At 34.9% G+C, this 17,310-nt stretch overlaps 1 protein-coding gene across 13 annotated transcripts in view; it reads right to left on the bottom strand.

Moving 5' to 3' along the window:
• The window catches only part of ERC1 (ELKS/RAB6-interacting/CAST family member 1), a 541,029-nt gene that overhangs the window by 292,538 nt on the left and 231,181 nt on the right, over positions 1–17,310 (bottom strand). For all 13 annotated transcript variants that reach the window (XR_004287084.1, XM_032349214.1, XM_032349215.1 and 10 more), the window contains one exon: positions 15,695–15,830. Coding sequence is in view for 12 of the 13 variants with exons in the window: in XM_032349214.1 (XP_032205105.1) it covers positions 15,695–15,830 (136 nt within the window). In the remaining variant the exon portion in view is untranslated. The remainder of the gene's footprint in view (positions 1–15,694; positions 15,831–17,310) is intronic.

Genomic DNA, 17,310 nt, shown 5'->3' with positions numbered 1-17,310 from the left:
CACTGAATTTCTGGAAATAGTTAAAAATGTGGTGACTATTTCAGGTATGGATACTCTAAACATATGGGCTAACTATTTACTGTAAAGAGAAAAGACTGGGCAAATGTATCTCAAGACAGTGCCAATGGTGAAAAAAATATATGAATTTCAAGTCACTCTCTTCCTCAGTTTTTTGTTCAAAAGTTGAATTTCGTCATGCAAATAATTTGCATAGCAGGTCAAAATTATGAGAAATTCTTTTCCAGTCTTTAGGTAACCATGGAATATTCTAAATAAGAACTTTTTTTAAAGAGATAAAATATTCCAGTAAGTTCTGCTATTATTCTGAAAATACCTAATGCATAAATATACCAATAGCATATGTGTAAGACACAGCACCAAGCCAAGCGCTTTGAAAATTGTTCCCATCCCCCTTTCTGCGCAAATAGTTTCTTCTTCTTCTTCTTCTTCTTTTTTTTAATACCTATGAAAACAGTAGTTGAGTAGATTTTGGTGATAGAGTTTGACACAAAATTCTAGTGACAGAACTGTTCATTTACACTACACTTAACGGTGTATTTTGGTTTGAACAAAGAGAAAAATCTCTATTCAACGCCTAAACTTTAAGTAGAAAAAGTGACAGTTATCACCCACTTCTCCAAATATGTGTAAGCCAATAAAATGTCAGTAAGGTATAGCACTTTCAGAAACTGCAAAACACAAAGGAGTTCATATACTTCTGCTTTTGTTAACACAAGGCTGGAGGAAGTAAGGGGATGTGAAAAAACCCCTGGGAAGTGCTTCTTGGTCGCTCAGATAGTGACAGTGATTATACCAGATACATCCTAAGGCTCTGACTATATGCTATAAACATTTAATTCTATTTTCTCTTTTAAAAAGCCCACATACACCAGTCTTTAAGATAAATCATGAGGTAGTCCTGCCATTCTAAGACTTGCTGCTTTAGCCTGCAATAAAATCTTCAGCAAATACATTATTTGAGTTGTCTAATAGAGTTATAGCAAATACATTATTTGTGTTGTCTAATACAGCCACATGTGGTTACTGTATTAGACAACACAAATAATGAGATGTGCCATAAATACACAATAAATTTTGAAGACAGTACCAAAAAAGTCACGTGATAATCCTCACATTGATTATATGTTGCAATGATAATATTTTGGATATACTGAATTCAATAAAGAACATTATTAAAATTATTAAGTTTCCTTTTAGTTTTTTAAATGAAGCCATTAGAAAATTCAAAATTATATATGTACCCACATTTCTATTTTTGCTGGACAACACAGCAATAACTAGAACACATGTTATAAATACATCTCTTGGGGTGCATGGGTAGCTCAGTCAGTCAAGTATTTGCTTTAACTTGGGTCATGATCCTGGGATCCTGAAATTGACCCTTGCATTGGGTTCCCTGCTCAGTGGGGAGCCTGCTTCTCCCTCTCCCATTCCCCCTGCTTGTGCTCTCTCGCTCTGTTAAATAAATAAAAGCTTTAAAAGAAAATAGGTTCATCTCCTTTCTTAGCTCAGAGCCCATTAACATAGAAATACGAGTTACATAGGTAAGAATCCTTATGACAAACTGCCTAAAATTCTAACAATCTAAAGCACTGAAAGGTACTGCAGTGGTAACATTAATAAAAGAAATTCAAATAGCATTAACTTTCTCCCAACAGAGAAAAACAAACTGGATTTCAAGGAAAAAAATTCAATATATGGCATATCACTTTAATACATAGGATATAAAGTACCTGTATTAGTTGTTTACTGTTATATAACAAATTGCCTAAAAATGTAGTAGCTTAAAATAACAGTGAACATTTTTTTTATCATGCACAGCTTCTGTAGGTCCAAAACTCAAAAACAGCTTAGCCAAACAGTTCTGGTTTCAGGGTCTCTTGTGGGGTCACAGTCAAGATGTCAGTCAGGATTTGGTCCTGTTTCCACTTACATGGCTGGCAAGTTGGTGATAGCTATTGGCAAGGGGCCTCTTTTCTTCTCCACAGGGCTACTTGAGTGTCATTATGATATGGCGCCTGGCTTTCCTCATAGCAAGTGACCCAAAAAAACAAGACAGACACAGCAGTATCTTTTATGATCTAGCTTCAGAAGTTGCATACTTCTACTTCTGATGTTTTCTATTGGTCACAGACTAATCCTGATACAATGTGGGAGAGAACTACACAAGGGCTTGAACACCAGGAGGTAAGGATGATCTGGGGCCATCTTCGAAGATGATTATCGTAGTATGCTAGAGTATACTCAGCATAAGAAAACTAAATTATCAACAAAGCAATGGGGCATGAAAACAGTGATTATCACAACTGCGCCTGACAGAAAAATACCTGTTAGGATAGCAGGGTCTTTACCAGAAAGAGCGTTTTTCATGAGGTTATATTGAAATGGAACCGAATTACACTAGATTACCTAAAATGTAAAAGGCAGAGATTAAAGATACTACACAAAATTGGGATATCCATTGGATATGAGATGAGCAAAATATGCCTTTTGTCACAAATTATTCAGAATAAAACTTGCAATTGGACTGAGTTCTAATGAAATATTTTCTTATGATTAAGGTAAAAATGATGAGGATTCCAATTCAATTTGTTAGTGGTTCAGTACTAAGAATACTCAATGATATACCAATCAGTCAGAGATCAACTAAAAAAAAATTACTTGGTAGATGTTTAAAGAGCTATATATAATAGAAGTTATTTAATAAATTCAGTCTTCATATTTTAGTGATGCTCTTTGGGGAATAAACCCATTTTTAAGGTAATTATGAGAATGAAGTATTCCTGGTCTTGTTGGCCCCCACTGACTAAAGACCCTCCTTAAATTCTGTTCCCTTATGAATTTTCATTAAAATTGATTTTACTCTTGAGAGGCAAAAAAAAAAAAAATCATAAAATTTAGCAAAAACCAAGTCTAATTCAAAATTACAAAGAGGTGAATTATTTGTACTGTTTGGAGCTATCCAATTTTCTAGCCCTCATTATTTAGAAGAATATCAAATTGGCAGCATTGGATGGGAGGGCGAAAACTAGATAGAGAAAGAAATTTGAATTTCATTCACCTACTGTAACTTGGAATTTCACTCTGTTTAACCAATTTGGGCAACCCAAAATTTAGACATGTACTGTAACTCACTTAAAATCTATCTGTAGACAGGAAAGGAACATGCTTCACCATTTTAAATAGTTCTTATCACTTAAAATGAAAGCAGTATCTTTAGAATTTTACTTCAATTGCTACAAATTATGTTTGCACTCATCAAAACTAACACAAACCAGTTTTCCTACACCTAAATTAGGTGCTGAAACCTACTTACTATGCCAACTACACTTACCAAATAAGGTTAAATAAGACCACTTCATTTACAGAGTATAGGGTTCAAAACAGGAGGGTTGTGTGACTAGTTCTGGGCGGATGGTAAAGGGACAGAGGAAGTGGGAAGCTACCAAAAAATTCCTCATATCCTTAAATAAGAAGACTCCTACTAGTCGAGAAATTAGGGCAAAAGCTGTGACACATTAACACACATTAACAAGAAGACCGGATTCTAGCAAATCCCATATGACAACTACTGACACTCATCTGAACTTTGCTTCTTGGCATTAGCTCTGTCAACATCAACTACATACCACTGCAGCTGTTAGACTATAGTCTCCACTGCCTTTCCCTCAAACCAAACATTCAATAAGAACAGTGAAGGCAAAACAAACAAACAATGCAGCAGTTAAAAAGTAATTTTTTGTTCTCTTCAAATATCACCATCAAAATTAAAAGGGAAAAAGGTTCAATACTACAGTAACCTAAAAAGAAATCATTTGATAATGACAGATCTTATTAAACCTTTCCCTTTGTCAGTAGCAGAGGGAAAGTCACTGCAGATCTCCCACAGATTATCCAAGGTAACCCAGCCTCCCCTGTTCACCCATCCAACTTGAACTCTGCCATGATTATGGAGGTCATTTCTTTGGGTTAATATTAAGAGCTACTTCCCATGGAGTAAACACCACTTACCAAAAAGGCTTTAACATGTTCTGAAAGATATTAATGTTAACTGCTATCCATTATCCTTAATGTAAAGAGACAGTAATTCTTCATTACTCTCCACCCCACTGCTTATTCTTCCTCCCTTTTCCCCATCCCGCAAGCATACACACATAGCAGAAGATTTCATTTAAATCATTCAACATGTCAGAATTCAATTACTAACTACTCATATGCTTACTGAGGTGAAAAAATTGAAGCCAGATGCATTGATAAAGTCAATTTTAAGAAAAGAAAGCTAGCCTAACACAGAGACAGAAACTGATTATACACCAACTACTTTTTATTTTAAAGAAATGCTTGGGGTCAATATTTAAAGATATTTTCTTCCCCCTTCTGTCCAAAGTCCCTCAAATATCTCCCCTGTTTTAGAGAACTCTGTTACGACCTTAATAGTTAAAAATCAAAGTCGAACAAGAGCAGATGGGTTTCATTAAAGAAACAGAAATATATACATATAAAATAATTTTTACAGAGCATATTGTACAAATATCCATGTAGACAAGCCAGGTTCTTATCTTAAAAATTCTGGGAGCTGGGTATCAGAAACTTGAGCAAGGACATAGGCTTTGCCTGATCTTACTACACATCTCCTCTGATCAATAACGTTTATAAAAACAACAAGCATACATTTTCAAAGCCTTTACCAAAAACCCAAAGATAATCTTTTACTTAAAATAATAAACAACTGATGTGGTCCATAAGAGAATGACCTTTGTCTTTGAGGTCTTGGCAAAGGGGATACATAATACCTGCTTCTGCTCTCTCAAAAATAAAAAGAATCTTCTCAGAGACTTCACTTTCCAAATATAAAAGAGGGGTTTCCACAACAACACAAAAGAAAGGACTAAACCATTCATTTCACTGAAGTGAGGACACAGTACTTGTAAGAATTTTAGTGCCAGATGTAACTTTAACTACTCATTATTTTAGGGAGAGGATTCTTGATTCTTGTAATAAGCTAAAAGTGTGTTGGCTAATGGTTTCCATAGAATAGGTCTAATTTAACAGCAGGAAGCGGCTCAGTAGGCTACCTACACATGAATATTATCAATAAACACTCCTTCAGTATCTTCACTGGCTATCAAACAGAACTGAATTTTGGCCAAAGAAAAGTATCTATAGAGTCCATTTCAACACTGTAGAGTTCCTTAAAATGATTTTATGACTTGTTTTGCTTTTTTCTAAATGATAAAAAGCAGCACAGTTTGGGCTAAAAGCTTTAAAAAATCACACACATGCCAACAATTTGAGTAGGTGCTTCACCTGCAGGAAAACCAAATTTTCAAGTTAATTCCATCAACTATGCAAAAGGTTGTTAAAATGGATGCTATCTGTATGTATACTCTTCCAGTGTAATCCCTAACTCTACTTAATATTTGCCGAGAACATCATAAAACCCCACCTATGCCCATACTCTAGACAGAAAAAAGAACTTTCTTGCCAAGAAAAAAAATTAATTAAAGAGGAATAAATAATACAGGATTAAATATTTAAAGAGGTCGAGAATGTCTGTTAAGAAACCAAAATTGATTTTTACAAGAACATTAATAGATCAGAGGTATCTAATCAGATGACGCATCCCATAGTATTTCTAGAAAGGTATCAGACACTCTTAATTTTTCTTAAAGGTTTTCTTAAATAAGTATCCCCATGGCCAATGTGAAAACCAAAGATAAGTAGTCTTCATTTCAGAAAGGAAAAAAAAAATCTCTTGCTAAAATGGAAAAATTATTTTTGACAGAGCAAATCCAATCAAATTTTAAAGAAAAACACAAATGTTTCACCGATAATGCATCTAAAAAGAGAATATGCCTAAATACATGTAAAGTTTCCCTATCTCTATTTCTGTTGTTTTCACTTTCTTTGAACTTTATTCTTAATATTCATTGGTCTCAGGAGAGCTGACTCACAAGAGCTGCAGTGTTCTTTCAGCAGCCCCATTAATCTCTGTGACAGTAGCCTCTCTCAAGGTTAAATTCAAATACTTATCTTTGTTATAAATAAAAACAAAGCACTAAACTACTACTGATATGAGCTCCTCACCCCTCCCTGTTTCAGACTCCTTTGTCTTATTAGATTATGACTAAAACCGAAGTTTTGTCAAAAGACAAAGTGAGTGTTATTGTTTAAAGAAAAAAAATATTTAAGGTAAAAACCCGATTATTTCCTTTGTTAAAATATGGGAACTCCTTAAAGGGTAACCAATGAAATTTTAGAGAATACTAGGATGCTAAATGTTGTAGCATCATACAAGGTTTTTTAAAATTTTTAATTTTTCAATCAAATTTTTAAGAATTTTAATTTTTAATTTGTAACTAAATCTTTATATTTTATTATTTATAACAATGATAGCTGCACTTAATGAATGGTTACCTACCTAAAACATTATTTCAATATTTCTGAAAAGAAATGTTTAAATAGCCCTTAACCTAAGGCAGACAGAAACTAGTCGAGAAGAGAAGAGTGACTAAATCACACAGGAATAATTATAACATTAAAAAGTAAAAAACAATATAGCACAATTAAACATACAGGCTGAGGAACAAGGAATAAAATAATAACAAAACAGAATGTAGAGATGATCAACAAAGGTTAATTTTAAGCCAGAATCTTTAGGTGGTAAAACTGGAAATCTAAAGAGAAAGGATTCTGTGTAAGAAAAAGAGCACAGATTAGAAAATCAATAAACCGTACTTAAGAAACATAAACACTATCAGCTTCTCTAGGATACAGTAGCTATGCTAGTAAGTATCTCACCTAAAAATTAGGTTAGAAATAAAGGTTTGGCTGATGGGAGACTCCAAAGGCCAAGCTAAAATGCCTGTGAACAAGGAGGGTTCTGGACATCTCTTGATGCCACTGAAATAAATAAACACTTTTAGAGAGAATTGACTATGTACAATGTACCAAAACCTGGTTCCCAAACTCAAATATGAGGGGGAAACAGCACACAAATTATTAGTATATAATACAAAGTAAGCGAAAATAAGCTCTGAAATCAAAGCAGAAACAAAGTCTAATAGATTTACAACACAGGGCCTGATTAATTCCAACTGTGAGGGTTTAGGCAGTTAGCATTTGATCTGAACCTCAGAAGATGGGCAGGCTTTCAACAGAGAGTTTTTCTAATCGCAACATCACCATCAGTCAAATCAGCAAAGATTATGCTTTCATATAATGTTTATTTAGGAAGGAAGAAGCCCTTGTTGGGATTTGCCTAGTTTCAGTTTTTTATACAGCAATTACTGTAGTTCATAAACTGTACAATAACACTCCTTTTAACATATCCAGCATATCACAGCACTCAGCACAGTGACAATTCCATAATAGGCACTCAATAAATGTTTACTGAGGACAACTACAGATTATCCTAAAGTCTTATTTAGTCAAGTAAAGTAAAATACAGCTTACAAAAAACATTAATGAAACAACTCAGAACTAATTTAACACAGAACTAAGATCTTGAGTAAGGAAAAAAAAATTTGGCAAAATTAAATGCTGAATATCAAGGGAAGAGGCACTATAATTAAAAAACATGATAATGGGAAAGACTCATTGCGAGTATGTACTGCATTGCTTTTATCATTCATGTCCTATATTTGTGAATATCAACTGGAATTGTAGAATAGTTTAAACGTATGTATGGATCATACTAAAAACACCTTAACCATCGTATAATCAAGTCTTAACATTAGTTATGTATATACCCAAGAAAGACATTATAAAGACCTTGTGACCTTAGGACAGTAATTTTGGTGAGTGTGTGACAGAAAAATTGTTCAGAGGAAGTGTCTGCATCAACATAGGACTATTTAACTATCTCCAAGGTCAATACGGTATGAAGACATCTATTTACTTTAACCCAAGACCACCACTGCTCTTGACCATTTTGAATACACTGGACCACACCACTCAACTATGCTGTCCTCATTCTCAGCCTCTCAGCACCATTAGCAAGAAGTAATTACTCCCTCTCTGGAGACAATCTTCTCTCTTGCCTTCTATAATGCCTTAGTCTCCTTTTCCATCCCACCTCAACTGGTCTTTTCATTTGTTTCCTTTCAAACACCACCTTCTCCCACCTAACCCCATCTTTATCTACTGAGGACCTTCAGGGCTCAACTCTAACTCCATGTTCTTCTGTTAATAGTTTACCTCTAGGTGATATCACTGATTCTTATGGAGTTCAGAATTATTTTTAAACTCAAGTCCCCCAAATTAATTTACCATAATTTCTATTTATTACTTGGTTAGTTTTATCGTTATGGTGTATTGTCTTCACCATAAGACAATATGCTCCAGAAGGACAGGAAATAAGACTTTTCACTACTATAACCAACTCTAGCAATAGAACTTTACACTTAGAAAGCATTTGATGAATTTATATGGAATAAATGAAAGACATCAAGGAAAATGAGTGAAAAGTAAGCTTAATATCTTAGAGGGATAGAGACTAGTCAAAGTACATCAGCTCTAACAAAAGAACCATATTATCATATCATGGCTTTACAGTTTGGGTCGAATTTTCAGATCAATCAACTTGTTCAACTAAATTCTACATTAAATTAAGCCTTTAGGATATCAAACAATATAGAGAACACAATAGCATCTGCATTGCAAACATAGAAACACTATTTCAAAAAAAGCCTAATATATCTATCCTGTATCATTAAGCTTGGTGGTAAGAGGTTTTTGAAATTGATCACTCATTTCTTTTAAGGGGATGGGAAAGTGAAGTAGGTAATTAAAATTGCTGAGAAAAGAGAGTCAATGACAATTTTAAATAAATTTTTTATTCTGAACTAATTATAAATATACAGAGAAGCTGCAAAATTAGTACACAGTTCCCATATACTTCTCCACCCAACCTCTTCTCATGTTAAGAGCTTACATAACAATGATCAAAATTACGAAACTGACAATACTTTACAAAAGTACAATACTTTTTACCAAACTAAAGGCCTTATTCTAATTTCAACATTTTTTCCCTAAGGTCCTCTATCTGTCTCAGGGTTCAATCCAGGATCTCACATTTCATTTACTTAACATTTCTTCTAAGTCCCCACCAACCCACCTATAACAGTGTTCAGTTTTTGTCTTTCATGATCTCGATACCTTGATACCTTTTTTTTTTTTTTTAAGATTTTTATTTATTTATTTGACAGACAGAGATCACAAGTAGGCAGAGAGGGAGGCAGAGAGGGTGGGGGGAAGCAGGCCTCTCTGCTGAGCAGAGAGCCCAATGTGGGGCTCGATCCCAGGACCCTGAGATCATGACCCGAGTCGAAGGCAGAGGCTTTAACCCACTGAGCCACCCAGGCACCCCCCTTGATACCTTTTTAAAGTATCCTGCACAGTTATTTTATTTATTTATTTATTTTAAATAAATTTTATTTATTTATTTGACAGACAGAGATCACAGGCAGGCAGAAAGGCAGGCAGAGAAAGTGGAAGGGAAGCAGGTTCCCTGCTGAGCAGAGAGCCCGATACAGGGCTGGATCCCAGGACCCTGGGATCATGACCTGAGCCGAAGGCAGAGGCTTTAACCCACTGAGCCACCGAGGTGCCCCCTGCACAGTTATTTTATAAAATGTCCCAGAATATGGATTTGCCTGGTATTTTCTCATGACTGGAATATGATAATTTATTTTGGAGAAAGAGCAACACAAAAATGATACTGTCTCTTTCTCAGTATATCTGACTACTGGTAATGTTAACCTTGATCATTTTGTTAAGGTATCTGCTAGGTCCGTTCACTGAACCATTACAGTCTTACATTAGTAAACATCTTAGGGAATATATTTTGAAACTATGCCAATCTTATGATGATTTAAATGTTCACCCACTAATTTTCACCAAGCATCAGTGGATCTTGTCTGCAACAGTTCTTACTGAGGTGTTTGTTTCACGGTGATTATTTAAAATCTATTTCCTTCTACACTTACTAATTAGAAATCTTCTTTGGAAAAGAGCTATCCTTACTCCTGCACTAACTTTCGCATTTGATTACTTTTATCAGTATGGACTCATGACTATTTATTTTATACTATGGATTAAAATATTATCATTTTTTTTTAACTCAAATTGTTTTAGCATGAGCTAGCTATCAGATGCTCCTTTAGGTTGGCTCCTATTTTCTTTCCACAAGCCCCCATTTTTCTATTGAGCACTTTCCTATTTTCTGGAACCACAAAGTTATCCAGGCTCACTGTTTATTTTCCCTGCCCTAGCCCTGAAATCAACTACTTCTCCATGATGCCTTGGTCCACTTCACTGGAGAAAGGTATACAGCAAACAAAATCTGGGTGTTAGGTATGCATATTGCTTCTAAGCCCTCTTAATGGATAGTTAGGAAATAAAAGCATATACAATAACCCCATACACATACACACAGCAGTAATATTTCTACATCTATCTGCATATAAATTAAATACCATGACTTCGTAGTAATATCTCTTGATTCCAGTCTAACACCACAAGGCTCACTTAAGCCTTCCCACTTTACTTATTTATAAATTCTTGAACAATGAAAACCTCAACCCTCATTATCAATATTTATTTGAATTCTAGTACACATATCAAGTACTTTCAGAATGGCTAGCCTATCGTCTGTGAGAAACACATTACTAGATTACAAGATTTATATACAGTTCTATTTAGCTTAATAGCATTCAATCAAGAAAATATTTTCCAAAGCTACTTAGGTTCGTTCCCTTCCTCCCTGCCCCTTTGAGGGTGTTTGTATTATTTGTTTATAAAACAAGTTTGCTTGTTAGTGTTTGTATTCTCTTTTGGTTACCCCCAATGCATCTGATTGGTTTTGTTTACTTAGGTTTTAGAGTATGTGAAATATTACTGTGGTTTGGCGAGTCAGAGCTATTCTCTACAGAGATACGCTAAGAGAAGGTTCTCTTCAAATGTACCACCCCAATTCCATTTCCCCCTTCTTTCCATTCTTCTTCCCAACACTCCCATAGATTACTGGTCTCTCTACTTTCTAGTTTACCCTTCCTGTTTTCTTTTGTAAAAAAAGATCAGATATGTGTATATTTTCTTATACAAAGATTAGCATACAACAAATGGTTTTTGTGCTTCTCCCCCTCCTCAACTTAATGGGATGTCCAGGAAATCATTCCGTATCAGCTCATTAGAGATCTTCCTCTCTTTTTTAAAGCTGCCAAGTCTCCAATGTGTGGGTGTACCACAGGAGATTCAAGCACTCTCTATCTATAGGCAGTTAGGTTGTCCAATAGTTCACACTTACCAACAACACTGAAAATAACTTTTTATGTGAATATTTTATATTACTGGAGATGCATCTTCAGATACAACGAGATGAAGGATACCCAGGTCAATAAGCTAACTGTATATGTATATGCTAATTATAACCCACATTAAAAAATCTTGTTTGAGACTTTACTAATTTTTAAGAGTATAAAAGGACTTCTAAAACCAAAAAGTTTGAGACTAGTTAATATATCTTAGTTATAACAGTCCAAAATACAAAGGTACAAACAGAATACAATGGTATGCAGTCATATCTTAAAAAGAACACTCATAACTAAGGCCATGATAAACAATGGCTATGTTTATAGTTTGCAGGATTCCCAAGTTCCCTCCATTATCAGGTATGATTTTCATTTCATATGTAAGGAATCTGTTTAATCTTTTTGGAACATTTTTAATGTGTTGAGCCAAGGACAATGAGTAAAGTAACAACTTATTTCCAAACTCGTGCTCTGCCAAAAAGGAATACTTTAAGTTCCAACTAAATATTCAAAACATGGAAAACTGGGAAGAAATGAAGTTATCTTTTCAAAACACTTTCAAGATAAAACATAGTTTTTTGAAGTTAAAAAACAAAACAGTACAGCAAGGACAAATGTGCAAATATTACACACAACTATCAAGAACAAACCTCACATATGATATTGAACAAAATAAGTCACAAAAGAATAAATTTGATGACTCCATTTATATAAAATAAAAATATGTAAAGCTAACTTATACTTTTAATTTAATATATAAACAGGTTGCAAAGAGCAATAAAAGTCCAAGTAATAATTTCCTCTAGAGGAAGGGAGGAAATAATGATTGGGAAGGAATCCACATGTGACTTCTGGGATACCAATAATCTTCTCATTTCCTGAGATGATCACTTTGTATGTATTATTTACACTGTGTGTATGCATATGCGTTTTATTATGTATTTTTTAAAATATATTTATCTTTCAGAATAAAGAAAGGCAAATTTAAAAAGCAGTACTACTGCTTTGCGGCAAATTGTAATTTCTGCTAGGAAAATTGAAGCCACAATAAACTACCATAGCTGGCAGTCAGTCACTGAATAACAAAACATGAAAATGAACCTTCTAGTTTTAAAGTAGGTTCAAATCTTCACAAACAAAACACACTATGTGCTTATTAACATGATCAAAAGAATTAATCTTTGGAAGACAGGTGGCATTTGATGAAGATTAAATATTCATTGTTCATAAAAGTTGAAATCATTAACTATACTTTTTAACATGATAGAGAACATATTATAATCCTAGAATTATTATGCCTATAGTGGAAATACTAAAATAATTCCTTCCATTTGCATTTCCTATTTCATAAAACCATCAATAGATGGGCCCAAATATATATGCAGAAATTTAAAACACAAAAAGATTCAGGTATTAAGAGCTACTGTTAATACAAATCTTAAATCAATTGCTTTTCTACTATTTTACTCCTATGAAAACTGTGATTAGCCATTTCTCCAAGAATCTCTAGCTTCTTTTAGTGGGGAATCCTATTCAGAGATCACAATCTGAATGCTAGCTACCACTAGGTTGTCATTTGCACTAAAATGGTTAAGAAGTAAGTGGCAAAATTAGTAAAAGAGCTGAGACCAGATGCAAATTATCCTATTTGTAATACTATGCCCTTTCCCTATATTTCAATAAATTACATCCATGTGTATCTTGTATATGGCCATGAACTATCATTTCTCATAAAATTTATAGCTATCACTTACTGAAACACCTTGGAAAAATCATTCATCTACTCTAAATTAGTTTTTCTATGTAATATATAAATAAATAATCTGACTTACTTCTTAAATTATACTAAGAGGAAATGGGATATTACACGTGAAGACTTCTTTGATGTTAACATAAAAACCGACAAAAGATTAAAAGGGCATCTTTCCGTTTACACAGATAGACAAGTAACAAAACATTAAAGGGACAGATGGCACAAGATAAATGAAATCGTTAAGGAGGTAACATAAATAAGGGCTTGTCCTATAAAATAAATATTTTCTGTAATTAAAAATAATGTGATCCTACTTCAACAAATGAGGTTGAAAGAAATCCTAGGAATAGTCTATTAAATAATTTCATCAAATATAAAGATGCCAATTCAAACTTGTGAGCAATGAAATAATTTCCTATCAATAACGTAGTGAAATTTAGCAATGAAGAAAAATAAGACCCTCATGACACAAAATACCTTAAAATAATTTAAATTAAAAAGTAGGGATGCCTGGGTGGCTCAGTGGGTTAAGCTTCTGCCTTCAGCTCAGATCATGATCTCAGGGTCCTGGGACTAAGTCCTGCATTGGGCTCTCAGCTCAGTGGGGAGTCTGCTTCCCCCCTCTCTCTCTGCCTGCCTCTCTGTCTACTTGTGATCTCATGTGCTCTCTCTGTCAAATAAATAAATAAATAAAATCTTTTTTTTTTTTTTTTTTTTTTTTTTAAAAAAAGGAAAGAAAAGAAAAAGTAAAGGTAAGGGGTGCCTGGGTGGCTCAGTGGGTTAAAGCTTCTGCCTTCAGCTCAGGTCATGATCCCAGGATCCTGGGATCCAGTCCCTCATGGGGCTCTCTGCTCAGCAGGCAGCCTGCTTCCTCCTCTCTCTTTGCCTGCCTCTCTGCCTACTCGTGATCTCTGTTCAATAAATAAATAAGATCTTTAAAAAAAAAAACAAACGTAAAGGTGAGGGAACCTGGTTGGCTTAGTTGTTAAGCATTTGTTTTCGGCTCAGTTCATGATACCAGGCTCCTGAGACTGAGCCCAGCATCAGGCTCCCAATTCAGCTGGGAGTCTGCTTCTCCCTCTCCCTCTGCCCCTTCTCCTGGCTTGTGTATGCTCTGTCTCTCTTTCTCAAAAAAATAAAATCTTTAAAAAAATATATAGGTAAAAAGTGAAAGCCCAGAACAACTTAAAAATAGTTGTAGATAAATATTTATATGTTCCCTTAACAGGAATAAATGAACCAAAAAATGCTTGGGAAAAGGGCCAACACGGAGGAGAAATAATATCTGATTTACATTAACAAATGACAATTTAAGACATGAATAAATACTTAGCCTCACTGGTAATCAGAGAAATATAAATTAAAACAAAAATTAAATATTTTCCATCCATCAGATTGGCAGGGAGGAAGAGAAAATTGGCAGTATTGACTGTTGTTGGCAAGAGGGAGGGAAAATTGGTATGCTGCTTTATCAAAAGGTGCTGCATTTGAGAAAATGTATACTACTCCTATAAGCACTATGTACTTTATAATCAATAAATTTTATATAAAAGATAAATGAAAAAAGAAATTAAAAATATGTCCGAAATAGACTTTGTTGTAAAGCCTAAAAATGGCTTCTACAGTAATAACTCCTCCAAATCTCTCTAGTAAAGATTTCATGATAATGCAACTGTGACAAAGTCTCTCATACCCAATTCGAAGTTGTAAAGAGAAAAATGAAGTGACAATGGCTTAGCAGCCTTGGCAGAAGTTTCAGAGGTTTCTAGCAAAGCTTATGATAGTCTTCTCTAAAATTTAAACCTTCATTCTGACAGGCTAGAGATCCACAAAGTCTCAGTTAAAGTCACGGCTGAGCCACTTTGAAAACTGTGTGCATTTAGGTGACTAATTCAATTTCTCTGAGTCTGTTTCCTTACCTATAAAATGTGTACAAAACCATCTGTCCCACTGGATCACTGTAAAGGTTAGAAGCTATGAATGACCAGGGCCTACGGCCAAGTACTGGGCACATATACACACTTCTCATATCATCACTACACCCTCATTTGTGAATCATTAGGTCTACACATCAATTATCACTCTGCTGAAGTAAAAAAGTATAGTTTATACATCCTGTATGACTGTGAAATATGCTTTCTACACTGAATGTTTAAAAAGGAGGGAAGAAAGAGGGAGAGGTCAAAAAGGAAAAGGCAGGGAAAAAGGGAAAAGAAGAATGAAAAACACAGGGGGAAGCTCAACAGACATGAACCAAGTTTAGCAACGCACTTTAATGAAGGAAGATGGCAAACTGTAACATGGACCACCCTGAAGTTTAACAGAACCCACTCATTAAACTGACACTGAACTTACCAATTAAATGTGATCGACTTGAAGCAAGGTGAACTTTCTCCTATGCTGGGATGTCCTCACAAAGCTGTGGAATAAAACTTGCCTTTTCTATTTAAAGCCATTCCTTTATTGCTAAACAGTTGGTCTCAGAGGAAGGCAGCAAGCAGGGTTACAAAGAGAAAAAAGAGGAGGATAAAGGTGAAGAGGAAAACAACATGCAATTATGGATCAAATCTCTTCACCCAATCCTTTCAGACTGTCCTCATGTTCTAACCTGTAGTTGCTGGGAACTGTCGTTGAGATTGTCCTCCCTTCGTCGCGCCTCCTCAAGCATCTGTGCGCTCTTCTTCTTTTCTACCTGTTCCTTGTGCTTCAGATTTGCTACCTTCTTATTCTGGTCTTTCACTTGCCTATTGACAAAGGGGAGAAAAACCAAGCTTTTCATATATATGCACAGAAAAGAACATTTTCATTTACAAATCTATACCACTGACACCAAGTAACAGCTGAAAATGAACAAAGAATTCTTGCTGCAAGATTTTTCTAGCAATTCAAAATTCTTTCCTAACAAAGGTAGCAAATTGGTTACAATGATATTTCAGAAACTAAGTTTAAGCACGTACTTTACGAAGCACAAAGCCATAAAACATGAGAAAGGGTAGTCTGAAGAAATCAATTCAGATATTTATGTTGGAAACAGGGAAAGGCTACCAACATCAGTGCTATGAAAGAGTAGATTGGGGGCGCCTGGGTGGCTCAGTGGGTTAAAGCCTCTGCCTTCAGCTCAGGTCATGATCCCAGGGTCCTGGGATCGAGCCCCGCATCGGGCTCTCTGTTCAGTGGGGAGCCTGCTTCCTACTCTCTCTCTCTCTGCGCCTGCCTCTCTGCCTACTTGTGATCTCTGTCAAATAAATAAATCTCCCTGATGATGAGTGGTGTTCACCGTCTTTTATGTGTCTTTTGGTAATCTGTACGTCTTCCTTGGAGAAATGTCCATTCATGTCTCCTGTCCTTTTTTAAATTGGATTATTTGTTTTTTTCATGTTGAGTTGCAGAAGTTCTTTATATACTTTATCCCTATCACCTTCATCAGATACGTCATTTGCAAAGATCTCGCATTCTTCTTGCTTGTTGATTGCTTCCTATGCTGTGCAGAAGCTTATTATTTTAATGTGGTCCCAACAGTTTACTTTTGCTTTTGTTTCCCGTGCCTCAAGAGACATATCTAGAAAAATGTTGTTACACCCGATGTCAGAGAAATTACTATCTGTAATAGTAATATCTCCTTCCAGGATTTTCAAGGTCTTTAGTCAATTTTGAATTTATGTTTGTGTATGGTGTAAGAAAGTGGTCCACTTTCACCCTTTTGCACATAGCTCTCCAGTTTTCCCAACACCATTTCTTAAACAGACTTTTTTTTTTTAAACAGACTTTTTCACCACTACATATTCTTGCCTCCTTTATAGATTAATTGATGATGTAATTGTGGGCTTATTTCTGGGTTTTTTATTCTGTTCCACTGATCTATGTGTCCATTTTTATGCCAGTACCATACTGTTTTGATTACTACAAGTTTGTACTACATCCTGAAATCTGGGATTGTGTCATCTCTAGTTTTGTTCTTTTTCAAGATCACTTGGCTATTCAGGGTCTTTTGTGTTCCACAGAAGTTTTAGGATCATTTGTTCTAACTCTGAAACTCTGAAAAAAAATAATGGATATTTTCATAGGGATTGCATTATATTTATACATTACTTCAGCTATATGGACACTTTCACAGTATTTGTTCCTTCAGTCCATAAGCATGGAATATTTTCTCATTTTTTAGTGTTATCTTCCATTTCCTTCGTCAATGTTTTATAGTTTTCAGATTATAGGCTTTTGACCTCT

The sequence above is a fragment of the Mustela erminea genome, chromosome 6 (genome assembly GCF_009829155.1).
Source record: "Mustela erminea isolate mMusErm1 chromosome 6, mMusErm1.Pri, whole genome shotgun sequence".
Classification (NCBI taxonomy): Eukaryota; Metazoa; Chordata; class Mammalia; order Carnivora; family Mustelidae; genus Mustela; species Mustela erminea.
This window is presented reverse-complemented; position numbering and strand designations above follow the sequence as displayed.